Source organism: Lonchura striata, chromosome 5, assembly GCF_050655825.1.
Source record: "Lonchura striata isolate lonStrDom1 chromosome 5, ASM5065582v1, whole genome shotgun sequence".
Classification (NCBI taxonomy): Eukaryota; Metazoa; Chordata; class Aves; order Passeriformes; family Estrildidae; genus Lonchura; species Lonchura striata.
Genome location: NC_140707.1, coordinates 21,964,090 through 21,984,900, shown reverse-complemented (window position 1 = coordinate 21,984,900; position 20,811 = coordinate 21,964,090). Strand labels below are relative to the sequence as shown.

The 20,811-nt window shown below is 38.6% G+C and overlaps 2 protein-coding genes across 15 annotated transcripts in view; one reads left to right on the top strand and one right to left on the bottom strand.

Annotated features, from left to right (window-relative positions):
* Positions 1 to 15,335, top strand: part of AMPD3 (adenosine monophosphate deaminase 3) — a 32,924-nt gene extending 17,589 nt beyond the window's left edge. For all 3 annotated transcript variants that reach the window (XM_085580077.1, XM_021529466.4, XM_021529464.3), the window contains exons 7-15: positions 1,857 to 2,051; positions 2,299 to 2,430; positions 3,316 to 3,479; positions 4,638 to 4,764; positions 5,573 to 5,736; positions 7,758 to 7,878; positions 9,813 to 9,986; positions 10,858 to 10,968; positions 11,899 to 15,335. In XM_085580077.1, coding sequence (XP_085436203.1) covers positions 1,857 to 2,051; positions 2,299 to 2,430; positions 3,316 to 3,479; positions 4,638 to 4,764; positions 5,573 to 5,736; positions 7,758 to 7,878; positions 9,813 to 9,986; positions 10,858 to 10,968; positions 11,899 to 12,075 — 1,365 coding nt within the window. In that variant the 3' untranslated portion in view covers positions 12,076 to 15,335. The remainder of the gene's footprint in view (positions 1 to 1,856; positions 2,052 to 2,298; positions 2,431 to 3,315; positions 3,480 to 4,637; positions 4,765 to 5,572; positions 5,737 to 7,757; positions 7,879 to 9,812; positions 9,987 to 10,857; positions 10,969 to 11,898) is intronic.
* The window catches only part of RNF141 (ring finger protein 141), an 81,643-nt gene that overhangs the window by 51,234 nt on the left and 9,598 nt on the right, over positions 1 to 20,811 (bottom strand). For all 12 annotated transcript variants that reach the window (XM_085580086.1, XM_085580084.1, XM_085580087.1 and 9 more), the window contains one exon: positions 1 to 20,811. This exon is cut by the window's left edge and continues 16,368 nt beyond it. In XM_085580086.1, coding sequence (XP_085436212.1) covers positions 20,661 to 20,811 — 151 coding nt within the window. In that variant the 3' untranslated portion in view covers positions 1 to 20,660.

Here is a 20,811-nt window from a genome sequence, read left to right as displayed (position 1 = left end):
CAAAAAGCCTCCTTGCTTTCCATCCTTGTCCTCCTAACAGCAGTGAATTCATGCTGATTTACATAAGGAGGAAGTGCTGTGTCTTGTTTTGTTCTGACTTTTTTCAAGACTCATTAATTCTAGTAGCTAAGCCATTACTGGAACCACTGCATTCTGAAATTCAATAAACTACACTTCTTCAGGGTCCCTACACCTCTATTCTCTGTTTATGACTTGTTTTTCATTAGCATTTAGAGCCTGGTAACGCTGTTCACTGTCCTATACAAGCTGACCAAGCCTAGTAGTATTTCAGTGTTCCAGGAAGAGTTTACAGTAAACAACATTAGTGCCTAACCCAGAGTATGTATATTAACCTGAGTAAGCACATATATAAAATGCACTTGGGCTCAAATATCTATACAAATACTCTGAGGAGGGTGAGAATACATTGTGTGGAGGTATGTTTACTGTTTACACACAGCATTGTTTCCTGTGCATTAATAATGTACTTTATGTTCTGTACTTTGAGTCAGCAATATGTTTCTTGCTTTTTTATTTAGCTTTAATGTGTCTGGTATATTTGAATTAGGCAGTGATTAACAGTTAAGTGTTTAGGTTTCAGTTTTATGTCCTGGTCTTTATTTATGCTACTGACATTCACAGGGAGACGCTGCAACAACTTGTATATATGTAACATGCAAATAAAATGACTCCAGGTGCCAAGTGAAGCAGTGGCATTCCTGTGCCCTGGATGTCATGGCATAAACCCAGGTTTACACTGCAGGAGGGTGGCTTATTCATGTGTTCTGTGATATGTTTCCTGCTGATCTTTAAAAGCAGATAAGGATGTTGATTAATTCTGTTGGTAGAATGTGAAACTGCAGAGTCACTGCACAACAGGGAATGCCTTGGGCTCACTTTGTTGTGCCCATGTTTGCAGCTTCCTAGACAGAGGAGTCCTACATGAGAGTCCTTTCAGACTTTTAGTTCAGTGACTTCTTACAGCTGGCTTATCAGAGTATTTGGTTTATTTGAGAAGTTCTTTTAGTGTTGCTAATGACTTACACAGGGAAAACTTACATGACAACCAACCCCCAGATGTTCTGAGTTGTCTCTTTGGATTGTATTCCAATAGAGGGTGCTCAGGTAGCAGTGCAAACTTCTGAGCAAAAGCAAAGCAGACCTGTGGAAATAGTTTGTTTCTTGTCAATACTTTCTTTTTTCAACAAAACCTGAAGGAGTACTCTCAGCCCTTCTGTGAACTTGCACTTCCCTTACTGTGTGAAAAGATCTAAGAAAAGAGATCTGAAAAGTCTCTCAGCATTATGAGTTGCTGTATTATAATTAAACTTAGAAAAAATGGTGACAAAAACCTCACGTGTATATTCCTCAGTTCTAGTGACCTAAGATGTTTCATGTACTTGAAATACAAAAATGAATTCTGCTTTTGGAAATGGCTGAGAATTCCAAGTCCCTTCAGTCAATGAGGATAATTATAACCACAGTCTATAGCTAGAGGGGCATTGTTGATTCATTAATTAAGTAAAAGGATACTAAGGGGTCAGAGTCTCCTTTAAGGAAGTACCAAGTTTAATCTGAACCCAGGATCAGTGATTAGCACTTGGAATGTATCTTGCTGAAAGTTTTCCTATTTAAATATGAAACTACTAACTGAGGGGTACTTTACTTACAGTTCTGCTTACTGAGTGATTCTACCAAAATCAAAATCTCAGGATACCGAAACATTTTTATTTGCTTAGGCACTAATCCATACTTAAGGAATATTTTAGAAGGCTTTAGTGTTGTCAGTGACATAGATCTTTGCTGATTAAGTCTATGTAGATGAATGATAAGCATAAATAATCTTTTCATTTCAGGTTGACACTCACATCCATGCTGCTGCGTGCATGAACCAGAAGCACTTACTGAGGTTTATTAAGCACACCTATCAAACAGAGCCCGACAGGATTGTTGCAGAGAAAAAAGGCAAGAAGATGACTTTAAAGCAAGTCTTCGAAAGCCTTCACATGGACCCCTATGACCTCACTGTAGACTCTTTGGATGTCCATGCAGTAAGTCTAGTGAAATGACAATACAAATGGGGAAAAGCTAACTTTTCCAAGTGTAAAATTCTAATTCCTACCATGTTTGCATGATGACTTACAAAATCAGAATTTGACTTCATGCATTACAGTGCATGTTTGAAAGAAGTTATCACAGGATTTTTCTTTTTTGTGCCTTTTAATGCTGGGCAGTTTAATTTATGAACTGTTGTGTGTTCTTAAAAGTACAGTTATTTGGGTTTTTTTCCTCTTCCAGGGACGTCAAACATTCCATCGATTTGACAAATTCAATTCCAAGTACAATCCAGTTGGTGCCAGTGAGCTGAGGGACTTGTATTTGAAGACTGAGAACTATATTGGTGGTGAATACTTTGCTCGTATGGTCAAGGTAAATAAGTTTCAAGCTTTTCCAGCTGTAAAGAAATGGAGGTTTGTAATAGATTTGTGATGTCGTAATTGTATACAGGCCTAACACTATGGTTAAGTGATTCCAAGTATTGTGCTTGCTCCAGCAATTCCTCAGAGGAGAATCTCAGCTAAGCCAGTCCCTGCTGCTTTCTGAATAGTTTTATACACATAAGCTGTGTATGAGTTCAAAGCTGAGTTGTGGATAGTTTTAAACTAATGGAGAGCAGCTGAGGGTCAATTCACTGGTTTAATATTTTGTTAGGATTTAGTTGGCTACTGGTAGTTGCTAGGGAAGGAGGAGCTAGAGAAGTGCCTCTGCATAAATCTGCACATGCATGCAACAGGCTTCAAATTATTTTCTTAGAAGAAAAAAATAGGTAGTTTTTGTGATGTAGTGATTGTCAACTCTTCTTGAATATACAAAAGTATTGTCTAAAATTAATTGCTGTAAAACTGCTTACTACCACAGATTCTGGGTCAGATTCTCCATTGTTCTATGTATTTTATGTAGACATTTGCTGTAGTTTAAATAGTCTAAATCTGATTTATCTATCTTAAATGTAGGTCTGTCAAAGGTGCTAGTAATGACTGCACAAGAACATTGTCCTCTAAAAGGAGGATTTAGAGTTATTCCCAGTTATATGTACAGTTAAGTTATACTCATATAATATTTGAGCTAGCTTGCCAGTAGAGTATTTAGATGCCTAAAATAAAATAATGACTTGAAAGACAAAAGATTCCCTTTATCTTTGAAGGGTGCCAATACAGTTATGTCTGCTCTGAGGAAAATGCAATGATAAATATATTTCTAGCTGTAGATGATCTCAGTGTCCATATTAAAGCAAATATATTTATTACTTACTAGGAAGTAGCCCGTGAACTAGAAGAAAGTAAGTACCAGTACACAGAACCCCGCTTATCCATTTATGGACGGTCTCCAGATGAATGGCTGAACTTGGCAAAATGGTTCATTAAGCATAAAGTTTATTCCCCTAATATGCGCTGGATAATTCAGGTTCCCAGAATCTAGTAAGTAATCAGGAGCTCTTGGTAATCTTAATAGTTTGAAATCATACCACTGACTTAATTTCTGATAATATTTAGATGGCTTATTAGCTGTCCTGTAGTTCTATTTATAAGCAATAGCTTGGGAGATATATTTTTGACCATTGGTGCAGTTTTTCTGACAGTCTGGGGGTGGAAGAAAGGAGTTGGGGATTGAATCTACTCTTTATGAAGCTATTCAAAACAACTGTGAATTATCTGGAAGTCTGAAGACACTGAAACCAAAAATTACAACTGGGTGAAATCAATCTGCATTCAAAGACCAATTAAAATACAATTTAGTAATAAAAATAAATCAACTCTTGAATTTCATGAAGAAATAGAAAATGCTCTGTCAAACTGTTATCATCAAGATTAGTGACTAAATGACAGTGAACTTGGAAACAACCCAGACTGATGATTTCCAAACTTAAATCCTTGTCAGGATCTTCTTAGTTTTTAAGCATCTTTTGGGACTTCATTTCTTTGTTTCCAATACTGTGTGTTGTAATACAGTCTCCCCTGATAATTTTGTCAGAGTTAATAGCTGAGCTTTATGTTTTGAAATGTCACAGTTGGGGTATGAGTAGAGAAGGAGCTATCATAGTCACATGTATCCCCCAGAGTGTACTTTTCACTGGGGAGAAAGTTCTCTCCTTTAATTTCTTCCATAGCAATTTCTGACATGCATGGCACAGTCAGCACTTGGAATAAGCCATGCACTTAGTGTCACATGGAAGTACTATCCCTCTTTTCTGAAAGGCTCACTAAAGCACAGCATTCTACTTTCATTTGGAGTAGTTACAGCTTTAGGAAACAGAATCCTTCACGAGAGGTAGCTCGTTATCTCCCCTGGTAGTACACGGATGTCTGTAAAGGACAGAGTCACTGCTCTGAGGCAGCATCTGCCCCTGCATGCTGTCTCTATTTTTGGAGCACTTGAGAGCTTCAGCAGAGCCTGGATGAAGCAGAGTGCCTGGCAGTGCAGGAAACAGAGCACAGAGACAATCTGCCCTGACATAAACTTTGAATTTCTGAATCCTGGTGGAACTGGAGCTCTAGAATGTACACAGATAACAAAAAATACAAAAGTGAAGGACAATACAAGCTTATTAAAGAATGTGTCTATTTTTTCCCCTTCAGTGACATATTTAGGTCTAAAAATATTCTGCCTAGTTTTGGGAAGATGTTGGAGAACATCTTTGTACCTTTGTTTGAAGCAACAATCAATCCCAAAGACCACAAAGAATTGCACCTATTCCTCAAATATGTAAGTATGTTTGGGTTTTCTTCCTCACATGAAATGGATCCTCTACTACTCATATTTTTTTTGGTCCATAGCTGTTCCCAGATACTAAAAAAGCTTCCTTCTCCACAGATTGCTCCTATTATTGTTTCAAAGCCCTGAAACACAATTTAGTACAAGTCTGTGTGAGGTCCAATTCTCACATAACCTGTTTATTTCCTCAGAAAAAGCTCAGTAGCTATTTATTTGTCATTTCATTAATTACCAAAAATGTTTGCTTGCTCTTGTGCATCATCATCCAGGATGGGCACTTTGAGCTGCTTCTGAACTGGCCTCCAAAAAGGAGGCAGCTGGAAGGAAGCATTGTGTAGATCATGATGGATCTCAGGAGAGAAGTGGGGATGTAGCTGCTGGGACAAGGTTAACACAGACATTTCTGATCGTGCCTCAGATCACAGCTGTGATGTTTGCTGGGAACCTCTTGCTTTCAGCTGCTTATCAAAGATACCAGATGAGTTCAAAGGATTCTAGTCTGGATCTTAGGGAGTTTTTCAGGTCTGTAAACCTCCACAGGAGGCTGAAGGCTTTTGTGCACCTGGGCTTCCTGTTTGTCTCAGGAAAAAAAAAATGGGGTAAAACTTTGACAAAACATGTTATTCCTGCTGTGTGCATGCTATGGTAGGATGCAGAGCAGCAGGACTGCTAGGATAGGGATGGAAATTAAGGAGGAGAGACTGGAGGCTTGTTCAAACAAGTCCTGGAAGCAAGATTAAGTGGCACTGAAGTTTGCTTCTTGAAGCCCCTTATTTCTGTGAATTTCTTCTCCCACCAGGTGACTGGCTTTGACAGTGTTGATGATGAATCCAAACACAGTGGCCATATGTTCTCTGACAAGAGCCTTAATCCTGACCTCTGGACCAGTGAGAAGAATCCCCCATATAGCTATTATTTGTATTATATGTATGTCAACATCATGTTGCTAAACAATCTTAGGAGGTAAGTAGACACTTTTGTATTTTATAAGCTCCCAGAAAAATCAGTAGCTTTCTCTCAGACTGTCAGTGTTTTAGATTGCAGATCTTCTGAAGCAAGGGTTATTTTGTATTACAGAGTTGAGTACTTGAGATATTTTGAAAATACTGGTAACAAAATTAATTAAAACAAAAAATTCAGAAATTGCAGAGGCATCAGATTAATGCCTTGATTTGATGTTTTTGTGTGGTTTGGGTTTTTTTAACTCCTTAAAGCTGCATATACCAAATGAAACAAAAGAATGGACCCCAAAAAACACACTCATTGCCCTTTGCTTGGCTTTGCAGCAGATTCCCAAATACAATGTACCTGCCTCTTGGTGCCTGGCTATCTCCTGGTAGTTTAAGAGACACAAAGTAATATTGTGGCACACTGGCTTAGGGGCTGCTGCATTCAGAGACAGACCAAGTAGGACACAATTACAAACTGCACATCCAGCTAACTTCCTTTAGCAGGCTTCTTGACTCAACTCATTTTTATAACTTCAGGACCAATGTCTGGGCAAGTAATGCAGGGAGTTATGTGACATCAGACTGTCAGAGCAAATTTTGGCATCGGGCTCAGGAAAGCCTGAAATTCAATGTGAGGCTATATTGCAAAATTTGCAGTTGACTCATTGAGTGCCCTGCACAACTGACTCCAGCGGAGGCAGTGTAAGGTTATCCACTAATGTTAAGAGTGTCATCACTTACCCTGAGAGGATTTGGTTCACTTCATTTAGTTATTTAGGTTATTTTAGTTATTTAGAAAACATGTTGGGGATTTCTTACAGAAGGTGCACATATTTGTCATTTTACGGTTTTATCCAAGTTAGCATTCAAAATTTATTTCTTCTCCCTCACTGCTAATTCAAGCATTTCTTTATCATCCTGTTTAATCAAAATTCATAATGCAAACACATGCCTTAAATTACCTTGTATGTGCAACTATCAGGTGTAGTTGTTAGTTTTAATTCTATAATAGATGCAGTACAGCAGATAGCTAAGTCATCCCTTTCTCCTGACTCCCTTTACATTCTCTGTAGTCTACATGCTTTTTCTGTTCAAAGAGAGATTCTGCCAGAACTAATGCATTTCTTTTTAACCTCAAGATAATTTTGACTACTGTATTAAAATGTCCCCAGATAATCATTGAATATTCTTTATAGCTGAGATTCTGACAGAATTCAACAATGAGTCACTAACTGTTCACCCTGTTAATCCAAGTGCTTAAGTCAACACAGCCCTGACAAGACTGTTTTATATTTTTGGTAATATTAGTGAGGATGGGCTACATCCTTACATCAGGAGAAATTTTACTAACTTCCACCCTAGAATTGCCTTATAGTCTAGTACTCCTTGTTGAAATTGTGTTTTAAACATTACCTCCAAATACTTCTGGGACATTTGTATGCACTGAATAACAGGGTCCATTATAACATCAAACCCAGCATCACTTTTAATACAGGTGATAACATAATTCTGGAAATTACAGTGGAAGTCTGGTATAATAACTAACATTCCTAGACCATCTCTGCTTCTGAAGGTGTGGTTTTATGCTACACTTAACCTGATGAGATGGTAGCCTCTGATCACACTAGGTACTGTTAGCTAACTCTTGGCAATGTGCTTCCCCTTCTTCCCTCATTTTGAATCAGGAATTCTGCAGCCACAGGTTGCATGGGTTTACCGAATTTTCCATCTGACAGTTAATTCCACTGAAATCCATTCAGTAGCTGTTCACCCGTGGGTAGACAATTGCTAAATGAGATGTAACTGAGGAAGGCAAGAAACCACAAATATATCTGGTGGTAGAAAGGCCTTGGATAGAGGGACCTGTCCTTTTGAGCAGCCCACTACAGGTAGGCCTGGGTAGAGGTCACATCAAACGGTATGAGAATGTGTAACTTACTTTTCTTTTTAAATTCACATATTACTGGCAGTTATACACCAAATAGATAAAGAACAGCGCTTTCTTTTAAGTGAAACTTGCTTTAATCTCTTCAGGGAAAGAGGCATGTGCACCTTCCTGTTTCGACCTCACTGTGGAGAAGCTGGGTCTATCACTCACCTTGTTTCTGCCTTTCTGACAGCAGACAACATCTCTCATGGATTGCTCCTGAAGAAGGTATTGCTCCTAAACTAATCACTCTGTGCTCAGACAACCATCACTGGTTCAAACAGAAGGCACTAAATGAACATTTTTCATTAATTTACATTCTTAGCAAGGCATAAGTAACTCTTCAGTTTGGTCAGAAATTCCACCCAGACCCCCGCCCCCAGCACCACAACACGTGGACCTGCTGGAGGGAGTCCAGAGGAGGCCATGAAGATGCTCAGAGGGCTGGAGCACCTCTTCTGTGAGGAAAGGCTGAGAGCACTGGGGTTGTGCAGCCTGGAAAAGGGAGAGAGAGATCTTCTAGCACCTTCCAGGGAGATCTTCTAGCACGTTCCAGTAGCTAAATGGGGGTTACAGGAGAGCTGGAGAGGGACTTTTCACAAGGGAAGGTAGTGACAGGACAAGGGGGAGTTGAAAGAGGGTAGGTTTAGATGAGATATTGGGAAGAAATTCTTTACTGTAAGGGTGGTGAGGCCCTGGCACAGGTTGCCCAGAAGCTGTGGATGCCCCATCCCTTGAAGTGTTCCAGGCCAGTTAGATGGGGCTTTGAACTACCTGGTCTAGTGGGAGGTGTCCCTGCCCATTGCTGGGGGTTGGAACCAGATGATCTCTAAGGTCCTTTACAAGCCAAATTATTTCATGATTCAATGAAATAAATAAGCTCAAATGAACTTCCTGTTCTTAAGCTACAAAAAGCTTTGTCTTCACAGGGAAGGAAGATCAACTGTTCAGATATGTCAAGGATTTGGCAGCACCCATTTTTGGTTACTCCAAGCAGAGTTAAAATTACGTGAACAGAATTTAAAACTTTAGACTTGCTACTGCTCTCTGGTTTAGTCCCAGAAGAACTTAAGGAAAGCTCTCATTTTTTCTCTACAAAGGTCATTTTCTCTGATTGTCATTTCTGTTCTTCAAGGTTCTTTCTGAAATTCTTCAAGGATTTGATTATTTTCATCAACAAATTCAACATAGCTGTTTGTCACAACAATATTTTAGATAGAACAAATGTTTTATGACAGAACAAATGTTATCATTCCTGGCACATTAGTTAATGAAAATCATCACTCAACCCATCCTCAGGGCACTTTTTCATATTTAAAATAATTGATCAGTGGGTGGCAGACTTGTGCTGAGTACACTGTAATATTTCAGGAGTTCCCTTATAAGTGAGTTTTTTCTGGTTAATGCTCGAAAGTTCTCTATATTTTTCAACATAACCAAGAACAAAGAAAAAATGTACCTAAAATCATGTCCAATACTATGCTCATGAATAATTTGGTCATAAAATTAGACCCAGACAGAGTAGCACTAAAGCAGTGTGTGACCAAAGCATTCTCCTCTTTCTTCTCTCCTGCATGGCCTGGTGTGATAAGATGGCATAGCAGGTACTAACAATAGTAACAGTAATAAAGGCACTTGCAAGGTTCATAGGTTGGCTAAGGCGAAACAGTCATAAAGATGACGTGATCACAGATTATTTATATTATTTACAACAATAACACATGACTGTTCATAAATTAAAACTTCTTTTGCTCCTAAAATTTATCTATTGGACTGCAGCTTTGGAAATAAAAAATTGCTTAGCAGTTCTTACCCATCTGTTTTCTGTGACTTTCAGGTTTTGGGGGAAGGTATGCAGCTGATATCAAATGCAGTGCCCATAATGGTCATATATATACTTACTAATCTACAGAAATATTAGTCACCATATTTTTAAAAGGATGACACCTACATTTAAGATCATAAATTATTTTTATAAAGACCAGTAAGATTTAAAATTCAGACTTTCATGTATTTCCTGCAGAAGTCATGGTTCAATGTCAACCTAATTTTTTTGATCTTGGTTTTCTCCCTGCAGTGCTGTTTTTTTCATTTTATCCAAGGGAAATCCTCACTTTTTCATTACTCCATAGTACCATTAAATACTGTGTTTTGTTTTTCAGAGTCCTGTCCTCCAGTATCTGTATTATCTTGCACAAATACCCATTGCTATGTCCCCACTTAGTAACAACAGCCTATTCCTGGAGTACTCCAAAAATCCACTACGGGAATTTCTCCATAAGGGCCTGCACGTCTCCCTCTCGACAGATGATCCTATGCAGTTTCATTACACAAAGGTAGGAATTGTAAAAAGCACCAGGTTTGAATTTGGCAACAGCACCACAAGGGTCCAGAATGACCTGAAAGCTGTTTTATTTCATTGCTTAGGACATAGTGTCAATGTCTTTCAGTCACTTCATTCATTCTCCCTCCTCATTCTCTGTCTACTACTCACTGTTGGGCTTCAGAAGGAAATGTCTGATTTCCTAATTATGTTTCTTTTGTACTCTTGCCTCTCCAGTGTTGGCTGTTGAAGTATAAAATGAAGGATGAGGCTGAAGGGAGGTTTGAGCCTTCATAAACAATCCTCTAGAGTGCCAGGAAAGTCCAGTTTCCTTACTCTAATAAATCTGGGGAAGTACATTACAAAAACACGATGTGGAATCTCAAGATGACATACGAGCTGCTTGCTCAGTGAGCTGAAGCAGATTCCTGCCCTTGGGTGGCCTGGTTTGTGGCTGGAACCGCTTTGAGCCATGCTGTGCCCAGAGGGGCCCATCTGTCACTCAGCTCTGCATCCCAGGACAAGCCGAGCCCTGCTAGCCTTAGCCCGGGCTGGTACAACTGGGTGCTCCAGGGTGTTTGTGTACCCTGAGAGCTCTTTTGGAATTGCCTAAGAAATGCCTCCAAGGATCTGGACTGCAGGCTGCAATTTCTTAGACTAAGCTAACTGGATACCCAGTGCCTATTAATTATTAACCAGTAGTCCTTGGGAAATTTGAAATGAACAATTCTTTTCATAGTAGTTGTGATTTTAAAGTTTCAAACTTCTAATTTTTCACAGCTGTCTAAAGAGCATGTATAAAATCCTTAATTAGTAATTATATGTATCCCCATTTATATCTTATTAACATATAATTTAATATCTAATGTATTTTGGTGCTGCAGGAAGCTCTCATGGAAGAATATGCTATTGCAGCTCAGGTGTGGAAACTAAGCACTTGTGACTTGTGTGAAATAGCAAGAAACAGTGTTCTACAGAGTGGATTGTCAGATAAGGTAAGTATGGCTGGAAAACCTCTCCTGTGAGTTTTAAGGCAAGTAGGAACCCAGAAGTCAATAGTCTGAACACTGAATAGTAGGTGCTTAGTGATGTATTTGTGCACATCCCTGTCTTCTTTTCCAGAAATAGTCACAAACTATCTGCTATGCAGTCTTACATTACAAGTAAAGTATTAATATTACTTTTCCCCATTAGCTTTGTTTTGGAATTCTCAAAATATGTAGAGAGTCCAGATGTCTGTTTATACTCAGTTCTTCTTCCAGTTACAAATTTCTAATTATTTGGGTGATATCCTTCTGCCAGTGATTTTCTGCATCATGTCTTAGCATTAAGTAAAAACAAACTGCCTGTCATAAGACATGTTTTTTTACTTAAAAGGGAGTACTACAGAAAATACTTGATTTAGATTGGTGGTCAGATTAGATTAAATTCCCTTCTGGTTTTAAAACTCTACACAGCTAAGGCCTTCTCTAGGAATTATTTTAGAGCATTCTCTCTTCTGTGTCACTTTTGAACATTTCTCTGAAGGAACTGGTATTTGAAGGGGCTTCATGAGTATATTCTGTTGCTTCTTCCAATATTCCCTGGTGACTACTACTCATTTTCCTCTTGTATAGCATTTAACAAACAGAAGAGACCTAAGCCTCTTTTCACCCTCTCACATGCAAGATGTTGCAGTGAAAGCTGAACACTAACAGAAAGGGTTTTAGTAAACCAGACTGAGTGTACTTTTGAGTGATTATATGGATCAACTTTGGCCTTAAAATCTCCTAAACTGGTTAAGACTGTGAGGAAGAGTACAACGGCCAGCTGGTTGAAACTGCTCTTTTCACTTGTACCCGACTCATTCAGCTAACACTTATTTTTCCAGTAAGTCAAAGCAGTTGAACTGACTTCTTCCTTTTGACTTCTGATCCCGTTCACAGGAAAAGCAGAAATTCTTAGGGGTGAATTATTGCAAGGAAGGGCCTGAGGGAAATGACATTCGAAAGACAAATGTTGCCCAGATCCGGATGGCCTTCAGGTATGAGACTCTGTGCAATGAACTCAGCTTCCTGGCTGATGCCATGAGAACAGAAGATATTTCTACCCTGTCCAAGTAGTTACAAACTCAGAGAAACCAGAATATATCCCTCTTAAGCAGGATAAGATGCTAATTAACCTCAAATCACCTGTCTTTGATGCTGTGGAGACATAACTGAACAGTACAGAGACAAAGGGAGTATCTGTGGAAGGTAAACAGCGTTTGCCATCCCGTTACTGCGTTATTCTCGTTGCAAAGATTTCGGTTTCTACGAACATTAGGCTTTTTAAGATTGCTGTAACTATTAAATGCAAACTCAGAATCATGTACTATTTGTTTCATACTGTCTTAACTGTGCCCTGCTGTGTAGCCTGGGAAACCAGAGAGAGTATCTGTAGTGCAGATGTGCTGTGCACCTGAGGATCCTGCAGATGCTGACAGCACACACCCACCTGGGTTGGTCTGCACGTCTCAGTACCAGTCATGGCTTTTAAGACTTTTAAGTTTAACCCTTTATTCATTAGTAGTTTTTATGGGGTTTTAAGGCTACCCTTTCATTCTGGAAGGTGTTCTGACACAGTTTTTAACTCAATGTTTCAGCAGTTATATTGGAAAACAAGAAACTCCAACATCAAGTAATCTTGTTCAATGACTAATTCCTGTTGTTATGTAGGATGTTAGTGAAGAGCAGCAGATTAATGCTTTTTAATCTAGCAAATGGAAAACATGGTGTCAAAATCACTATTATATATTGTAATGAGTCTAATTACATCAAGAAAATTTTGCCTTGAAAGTTGAGAACACTTTTTTTATTGCTTTGTAATGGGAATATATAGATGTGCCCATTCAAATTATTTAGAAATGTATGCAGATAATTCTGGCTGCATGTAAAGAGAAATTTTTTACTTGAAAAAGGGAAGTGTTCTTATGAATCAGTGGTAGAAATGCCAGACCTGGTTCTGGTCCTACTTCTGACATATTTTTACACATTTGTTTTAGTCTGTATTTTAGTCAACTACAGCTAAATGGGAAGTCAAGCTGTCTATTTATACAGAAGCCAGCCCACTTGAAATCTGTCATTTCAAAAAATGGTATGTTATGTTAAACTATTTATTTATGAGGAAGTGGTTAGTAAAATACAGCTACTGGAATATTTATCATTTTCAATTTTCTTTCTGTTTCATCATCTTTATGACACAGTACTTCAGAAACAATTAAAGGTAGTAACATGATGGCAGCTATGTATTGTAGACGCTGCACACAGTTTCACACCAAAAAAGACTCCAGGCTGGGGAAGCAGAGGGTGTGGATGCCTGTGAGTCCAGCAGAGCAACTCAATTCAAAGGGCTGCAGTCCCTGAGGCAGGATCTGACCCCTGGCTCTCTAATACCCTGCACAGGGACACTGGGCTTCTTCAAACAGGTATTCAGTATTAATGCAGAAAAGCCAGTAACTGATACTGGCCCATCAAGGTTCACCTGACTTTAAACCCTGCATGTTGTGCTCAGTCAGACATCTTGTGCCACTTGTATTTCCTAGGCCAGGCCCTTCTCCTGTGCAAGGAAATGGCACTAAAGTAGGGGAGGGAGGAATTCATTATCATCTCCTATAGCTGTGCATCCTTGCAAGAGCTCCCCAAGAGAGATAAACCTAAAGATGTCAGGAAGCAGCATGGAATGAAGGCTGCTCTGAGGGAGTCCAAGGCACAAGTGGGAGAGCTCTGGCCATCCACTTAACCATCAATTAGCCAGTATCATGCAAGGGAACTGCAGTGATTGCAGAGGGCTTTCTTCCAAAACCAAGGCTGCAGACAGGTGGTGGGAATTTGACTTCAGCTCTTCAGTGCCCCAGCCTAATGTCTGCAATGGGCCAGATTTTATATCCCTTGTACCCCTAAAATCATGTGAAACCACATTATGCTGCTCAGCTGCACGAGAGTAAAATTGTCCCAAGTTCTGAGTCAGCAGCCCCTGTCAGCCTCACTGTTAGGAACTTTAGCAGCTCACAGAATGCAGTCTCAGGATTTGTGTCATTTGTTTAGGATGAAGTCTGAGAAAGTAGTTTAAGCTGTTCAGCTGCATCGAATGCAAATGTCTTGTTTGTATAAGTACAACTTCCTAATAAACTATTATCAACATAACATTATTTGGGAAAAACATCTGCGTCCGTGCTAAATAAGCAACATGCTTGGTATGAAGAATTTCAGTTTTAAGTATTTCCATCTGATAAACATTGCTTTACTTGGGTAGTTTCACCTATTAGTGCTGCTTTTGTTGTCATGTGTCTTTTTTAGTTTCCTTAAAATTAAACCAAATTTGTGTATATATTTAATACCTTTTCAGCTTTCCTTACCTCAGGTTCTAGTAGGTCTGTAGCTGTTACTGAAAAAAAACCCTGGATTTGTATATTCAATGAATGGATAGTAATTGGGATTCTGACAGTAACCACAGTAACACAAGTGGTCACGACCACAAGTTCTGCTTTCTGTGCTTTCTTGTGTGCTGCTTTTAAGGGGAAATTTGGCATATAGTATTATATTTGGGGAAATATAAACAGACATCCTTTCAAGCTTCCACTACCACATTTCTCCTGGTTGTCCTTTAATTGGGCAAATATTACTGATTCCAAAGTTCAGTTCTTAAGCTTTGCTTTGTTTTATTTTTTTAAAAGTTGCACTTTTGTGCTAATGTGAGGCTGTTCAGAGTAACCTTGAGGGCTCAGGCTGTGGCTGTAATGAAAAGACAGATCCAGCACAAGTCACTGCTGTACACACAGACACCAGTGCAGGACAGGGCAGTGGCTGATCCCCCACAGCTGCGCTGAGGTCAAACCTGGTTACAACACAGCTGGTTTGACTCAGGGGCTGGAAGAACATCACTGCAGGTGGCCACTGGGCAAGTACTGCTGCAGGATGGAAGAACATCCTCCTTTCTCTTCATTAAGAGAGAGGCTCAAATGTTATTCAAGGCTTCCTTAAATCTGTTAGTTCAAAAGCATTTTATACTTTCAACTTGAAATGGTTAATTATGGTTATTTGATGTTTACAACCTATCTACCTGAACAATTCTTTCCTGTTCTGTTACTTTAGCAAACTTAACGCATTTGCTCTGCTACTGGAGAATACATATTTTTTTCACATCCCAGAGTCAACCTTATTGTCTTCTATCATTGTTCTTTACATGTGGCTAAACATTTCTGTTCTCTTTGCCTAGTTAAGATCCAAGTCTGAAAAGGTGTCTGTAAAAACTGCTTTTTTCTTTCTGTGCCTGGGTTACATGATGTTTACCTTTTGCCTCTTGTGGAAGCATTAAACATTACACTAATGAATGAATTGTAAAAGAGTATGGTTATGGATTTTGTGTGTTTATCTCTCAAAAAAAATGTAGCTCCTCCCAATCTCCACATTAAAGGAGAACTAAAACCATGTGCAACTAAACTGACTAAACCTAAATAAAGCATGAAAACTGAAAAAACCCAGTGGAGACAGAGAAGACAGAGAGCATTATTTAGGAGAAGGGGATAAAGGCTTATCTGGCTTAAAACAAGTCAGTGTTAATGAAAACCAACCATTCAGACCTGGCATAAAGTTGTAAAAATGAAATTGCGTTGCTGCCCCCACCATCTCTTGGTGCCCACCCTGCTTCTCTGCTCATCCAAGCTGGGCACCAGGGCGAGGCATGCAGCAGCTCCTGCTGATCCTGCACCCACATGAGGACACTGAGCTGAGAGTCAAGACACCCAGCCTGGGAGCAGGAAAGCAGCCCTGACCCTGAGGGCAGAGCAGTTCAAGGTGTGATTTCATGAGTACACACAACAGATTCATCTAACAAAACCCAACTAAGAAGCCAACAAGTGACAGATTTAAATAAATAGTATCAACACAAATATTCTGCTACAGTCACCATGACTTTTGGGGAAAAGCATAATACAAACCACTTCAGTGTTTGAAGTGTTAAGTGTTAAGATTTTTAGATGAAGACTAGAACATCATAGAACATCATCCCTTTCAGTACACAAACTTTATTTCTGTACACGAGCAGCACAGGTGAAGCACAGTTCATCTGTAACTGAGAAATGTGTATTTCTCCCCCACACCTCTCAAAGCACTAAACACCACTGTTAAACAGCACAGTCTGTATAACAGTGAGACACCAACACCACTACGTCTTTCACTATGACTGACAGGTCTCACGTAAAAAGTAAGTTTTTGAAGGTCTGTTAAAATGGGTCAGATACACATCAGCATGGAAGCACAGATTGTTATATCAAACTCCTACCTTCTGACACTTACAAATTTCAGAGGTGCAGGTTTCCAAATACTTTAGGTTTCCTTTGTAAAACCACATAGCATTTTTAAATAGCACTTTGAACTAAAGAAGACTGCTCATTTAATCACCTATTACATTGTATTCTTCATTCCAGCAGACACACAGTGCAAAGTTCTATCCAAGTTCACAAAACTGATAATTCCTACTAATATTAAACCTACAAATCCCATGCCCAGTGTTTACTATTTGGATTTTGATGGCTTAGTGAGGTTAAGTAAAGATCTGCTGATGAACATCTTGGCAGCTCAGACACAAAAGCAGAATGTGCTATCCCATCCCTCACGGATGTAACATTGGCTGGCTCAGAGCGAAACGTTACCTGGTGATCACACACTGTGGTCACTGGAAGGCACACAGCCCCATTCAGCCTAATTCCAGTGACACATCCCAGCAGGAAAAGTTTTCAGTCCTTAAAGAATAGCGCTGTATTATAAATTCCCTGCCTTGGAGTCAAGCATTGGAAGAAGTGACAGGTAACAGATATTCAGTTTTGAAATGGGTGATGTTTAAGACACACTCATAAAGCAAAATTCTGTTCACCCACTTAAAACAGGTGAGGATAAAACCTCTGGCAAGTTATCTTCAGGAATGATTCAACAGCAGAAGCCCAAAGAAAATACTTAATTACTGTCATATTACTTCCATTACAAAGTGTGTGTGAATACAAAATTAAAGCATGATGTATATGCAGTGTAAGGACTAAGGGTAGCCAGGTTAACATACAGCTCCTAGTTCTATCAGACATCCTTAGGGCTCACTGAGGGGGCTGTTTTTCCAGGATCTAGCTGGATGCAAAACACAACCATGGCTAGTATGTTCCTTCCAAAAATAATGCATTTGGCACATACAGCTCTACAGGGTTGGGATTGAACAGCTCCATTCAAACCTGTAACACAGATCTCAGTGGTTGCCCTGGCTTCCAGAAGTGGAAAGAGTATGGAGTAGAAAACCTTTCTAATTATGTACAGAATTTTCTTTAAAGGAAAGATAAAGAAGGTAAATATACCATTTCCCATGAAAAAAAAAGAATCATGCCCATCATATTGATATGATGCCTAAACTTGAAACCTAGTAAATAAAAAGGTTTGCTAATTGCTCTGGTACACCTACCTCCTGCTGTGCCTGTCAACTGGTCATTTTATTCATTCTAATTTCCTGATCTGTTAATGAATTCCACTCCCATTTCTGCTTTGGCTTCGAAAGATCCAAACAGATAAGCCAAGTAACTAGACAGAGGAAAGAGTTACATTAATTACATATTTCAATTCTTACTTAAAAGGAGGAAAAATTAAGAAAAAAATATTCCAAACCTTAGCATTCTTAAACTTTAAAATACCATCAGCAACATGATGAAATAACTTGGAGGAAAAAGTGTATCGCACATCTCTGAAAATAAAAATCCTTTCCCCAAACAAACATGCTCCTCAATATTGTCCCCTAAGAATTAGAGTTGTTTAATATTTCCCATCACTTCAGAATATTCTAATTTATTTGTGTACCTAGAAGAGGTCAAATCAGAGCCAGTTTTTTTTTTTTTTTTGCAGAGCTGCATTGAGGTACCTTCTTGATACAACCCTTCAAAGTTTAAGAGAGCTTTGACTCAAAAGTGCCACACTTTTAACCACACCACCTGTACAAAGCAATTGTATTTGCATCAAATCTCAGTTTTCAGATTTCCATAATACTAAAGCCAAATGATTCCTTAAGCTTAAACTCTAACATTTCTTCCAAAGTAACTTTATTGCACAATTCATACAGAAAGTTTAATATAGTGGAATGTTCTTAGTTATTAATACCATCTCTAATGTTTAAGTTACAATTTCACATTAAACCTGTAAGAAATATTCACTTAACACACAAAAAAGTTAATTTACTCTAATGCCCTCCACCAACAGCTATTTGCAGTAATTCACATTTTCAAGTTCTAGCTTCTGGAACTCATTGCCATGTTCATGCCAATGGATTCCTTTTCCAAAATTATTCGCTAAATGTTGTACTTCAGTCTAAGTAATACCAACCAGTACCAAATGACTAGTTTTTCAGTGTTAAAGTATCTATTTCTCCATATAACATACAGTACATATATTTTACAAGGCACACATTACAGTATCTACATCACAGCAGTGTGAATTACAGCAACTTAATTTAAAAAAGCTGTACAGAATACAAAGTTTACTTTTTCATCTATTTAAATAATTTTTGCATTAGTTTATATTGTAATTGTCATTATGCTGCAATTAACAACCTGTTTGCATCAATATAAAATTACATTTTAAGAAGTTCATGTAAGTTCTCAGCAGAAAGTCAACTTATAAAATCTCAGTTCAGAAGTATAATTCTTGAAGTACTTGAAAAATAAAGTTAGCTTGAGGCTTTCATTTAGACGCTCTTTCTGTTCCAGTGATATAAAAACTTCAAAAAAGTCGAAGATTATCTGAAAGTTCTGAACATGGACTAATGCAAGCTCAAAAAGCAAAAAGAAACCAAACTAGTGCACGATTAGGAATATTTGCACATGTTTTAGTGGGAAATCCTGGGCCAGTAATGCTTTCCAGCCCAAACAACCACCCTTATGCAACCAAACACTTCATAGATTTACTGAAGAATATTTCATTGCTATCAATGGCTTAGGAAAGGGAAAAAAAAAAAAAAGAGTTCTCAGCTATATACAGTCCTAAAAGGATTTTTCCATTGCTAAATACAGATTTACAGACTAAACCATACTGGCTCTCAGATGACAGACACATGAATGGAGACACATGAAGGCTATGTTGCTTCTCTGTTTTAAAACCTATGATTAATTTGACAATGGTGTCACAAGCCAAGCTCAAACACGTGCCATACTCTGTGCACATTCTTTAACAAATTGATGTAATTAAGCTATTTTGTAGCCAATTAAGAAAAATAACCTAAATGTGCATATCTACATGTCACAGAACCTGTGACAAAAGGACCTAAGCCTTATGGCATAATGGAATTTTAACAGGTATGGTAAGGAAAAATGCAGTCTTCACAGTAAGCAGGATTTATGCTGTTATTCCCTCAAATGCTACACTTGAATATTTTAACTTGAGGTTACTGAGTGAGAAAAAGTAGTATTTGTTAATTGATATATATATAAAATTCTCTACAGTAGCCATTCATTTTCATAACACTATTTATGCACAGAAGGCTTAAGATGGGTTTCCTGAATACTAACAATTTTAGACTCTCTAAACTCAGCTCTTAAAGACTTTATTCTGCTAGACACAAAATACTGTTGCACTCCAGTTGAGATATCCCTTTTCCAAGCTGTCACATGTGCATCTCAGTCTAAGCCACATTATTGTTAAAGAAGTTTCCCTCTGCTACATAAAAGCATATTGCACTTGTAGATATAAAGTAGAGCACCCTTACTTAGGTTATCACTTGTAACTCTTCATATACCTTTTAACTCTGATCTCATCACTTCAATAACTCAAGAGGAGCAGATAAAACCACAGCATCAGCCTAAACTACACCTTAAGTGCTAATTCAAATAAAGGCATTCAGATATACCCAATGTTTAAAAATAATTCTAGCTGTTCTTTATCAAAAGCTAGTGAAAAGCTGATTTACTGCTTTTAGCATTGTGTATGAAACTGTTTAATGTTTCCAAGCTGATAAGACTATGCTAAATATCATATTTAAAAAAAAATATTTTAAGATATAAGTTTTGTTAGAAGAATAACGGGAAGTGCACAAGTACATTTACAGACCTGCCTACACTCTCAGAAACAGACTTAAAATAATTTATACTAAAAGTCTTAACAGATCAGATTAAGTATCTGTAAACACTAAAAGCAGCAGTAACTTCCTACTGAAGAACAGGCAGTGGGACATCTTCAAGTTTCAACAGTAAAATTTCAAATTAATAACCACTAGTGTTAACTTTATCTTTATTCACGTTAGTTGTGAATAAGAGACTGCTTTTAAGGGTAGGAACTGTGAGGTCAAGCCACCTACCATGGTTCATCTCTGTAGCAGTACACTGTGATGCTCAAACAGCAGTTTGCAGTTGTAGTTGTGCTGTTACAAGTTGCTCCATCGAGTAGTCAAACTGTTAATTAATATCAAATGCTGTTGTTAAACTCTGTTAATGATCAAAGAGTTTGCTGGAAGAACAGTTTAATAACGAAGACTGCACACACAGAGACTTGCTCAGATACCCTGTGCCTTAGGAGAGCAGAGCAGACTCACAGCAGCCAAGAGGAGAAGGAAAGGACAGACTGGAAGAACGGCAAGGAGGGATAAAACCAGACGCTGGGGAAAACAAAAGCTTCAAGTGGTTCTGCCCTGATCAGCCTGGTGGGCAGGGTCAAGGTCTGTGGGGCTGCCCCGCCTCATCCACCATGTTAAGGATGTAAGTGGCAATGTCATCTTCTGTAGGGGCCTCTGACACCACCCAGGAATCTCCTGCCCCAGTCACCTGCCGGCGGCACACAGGACAGTTTCTGTGGCGGTCACTC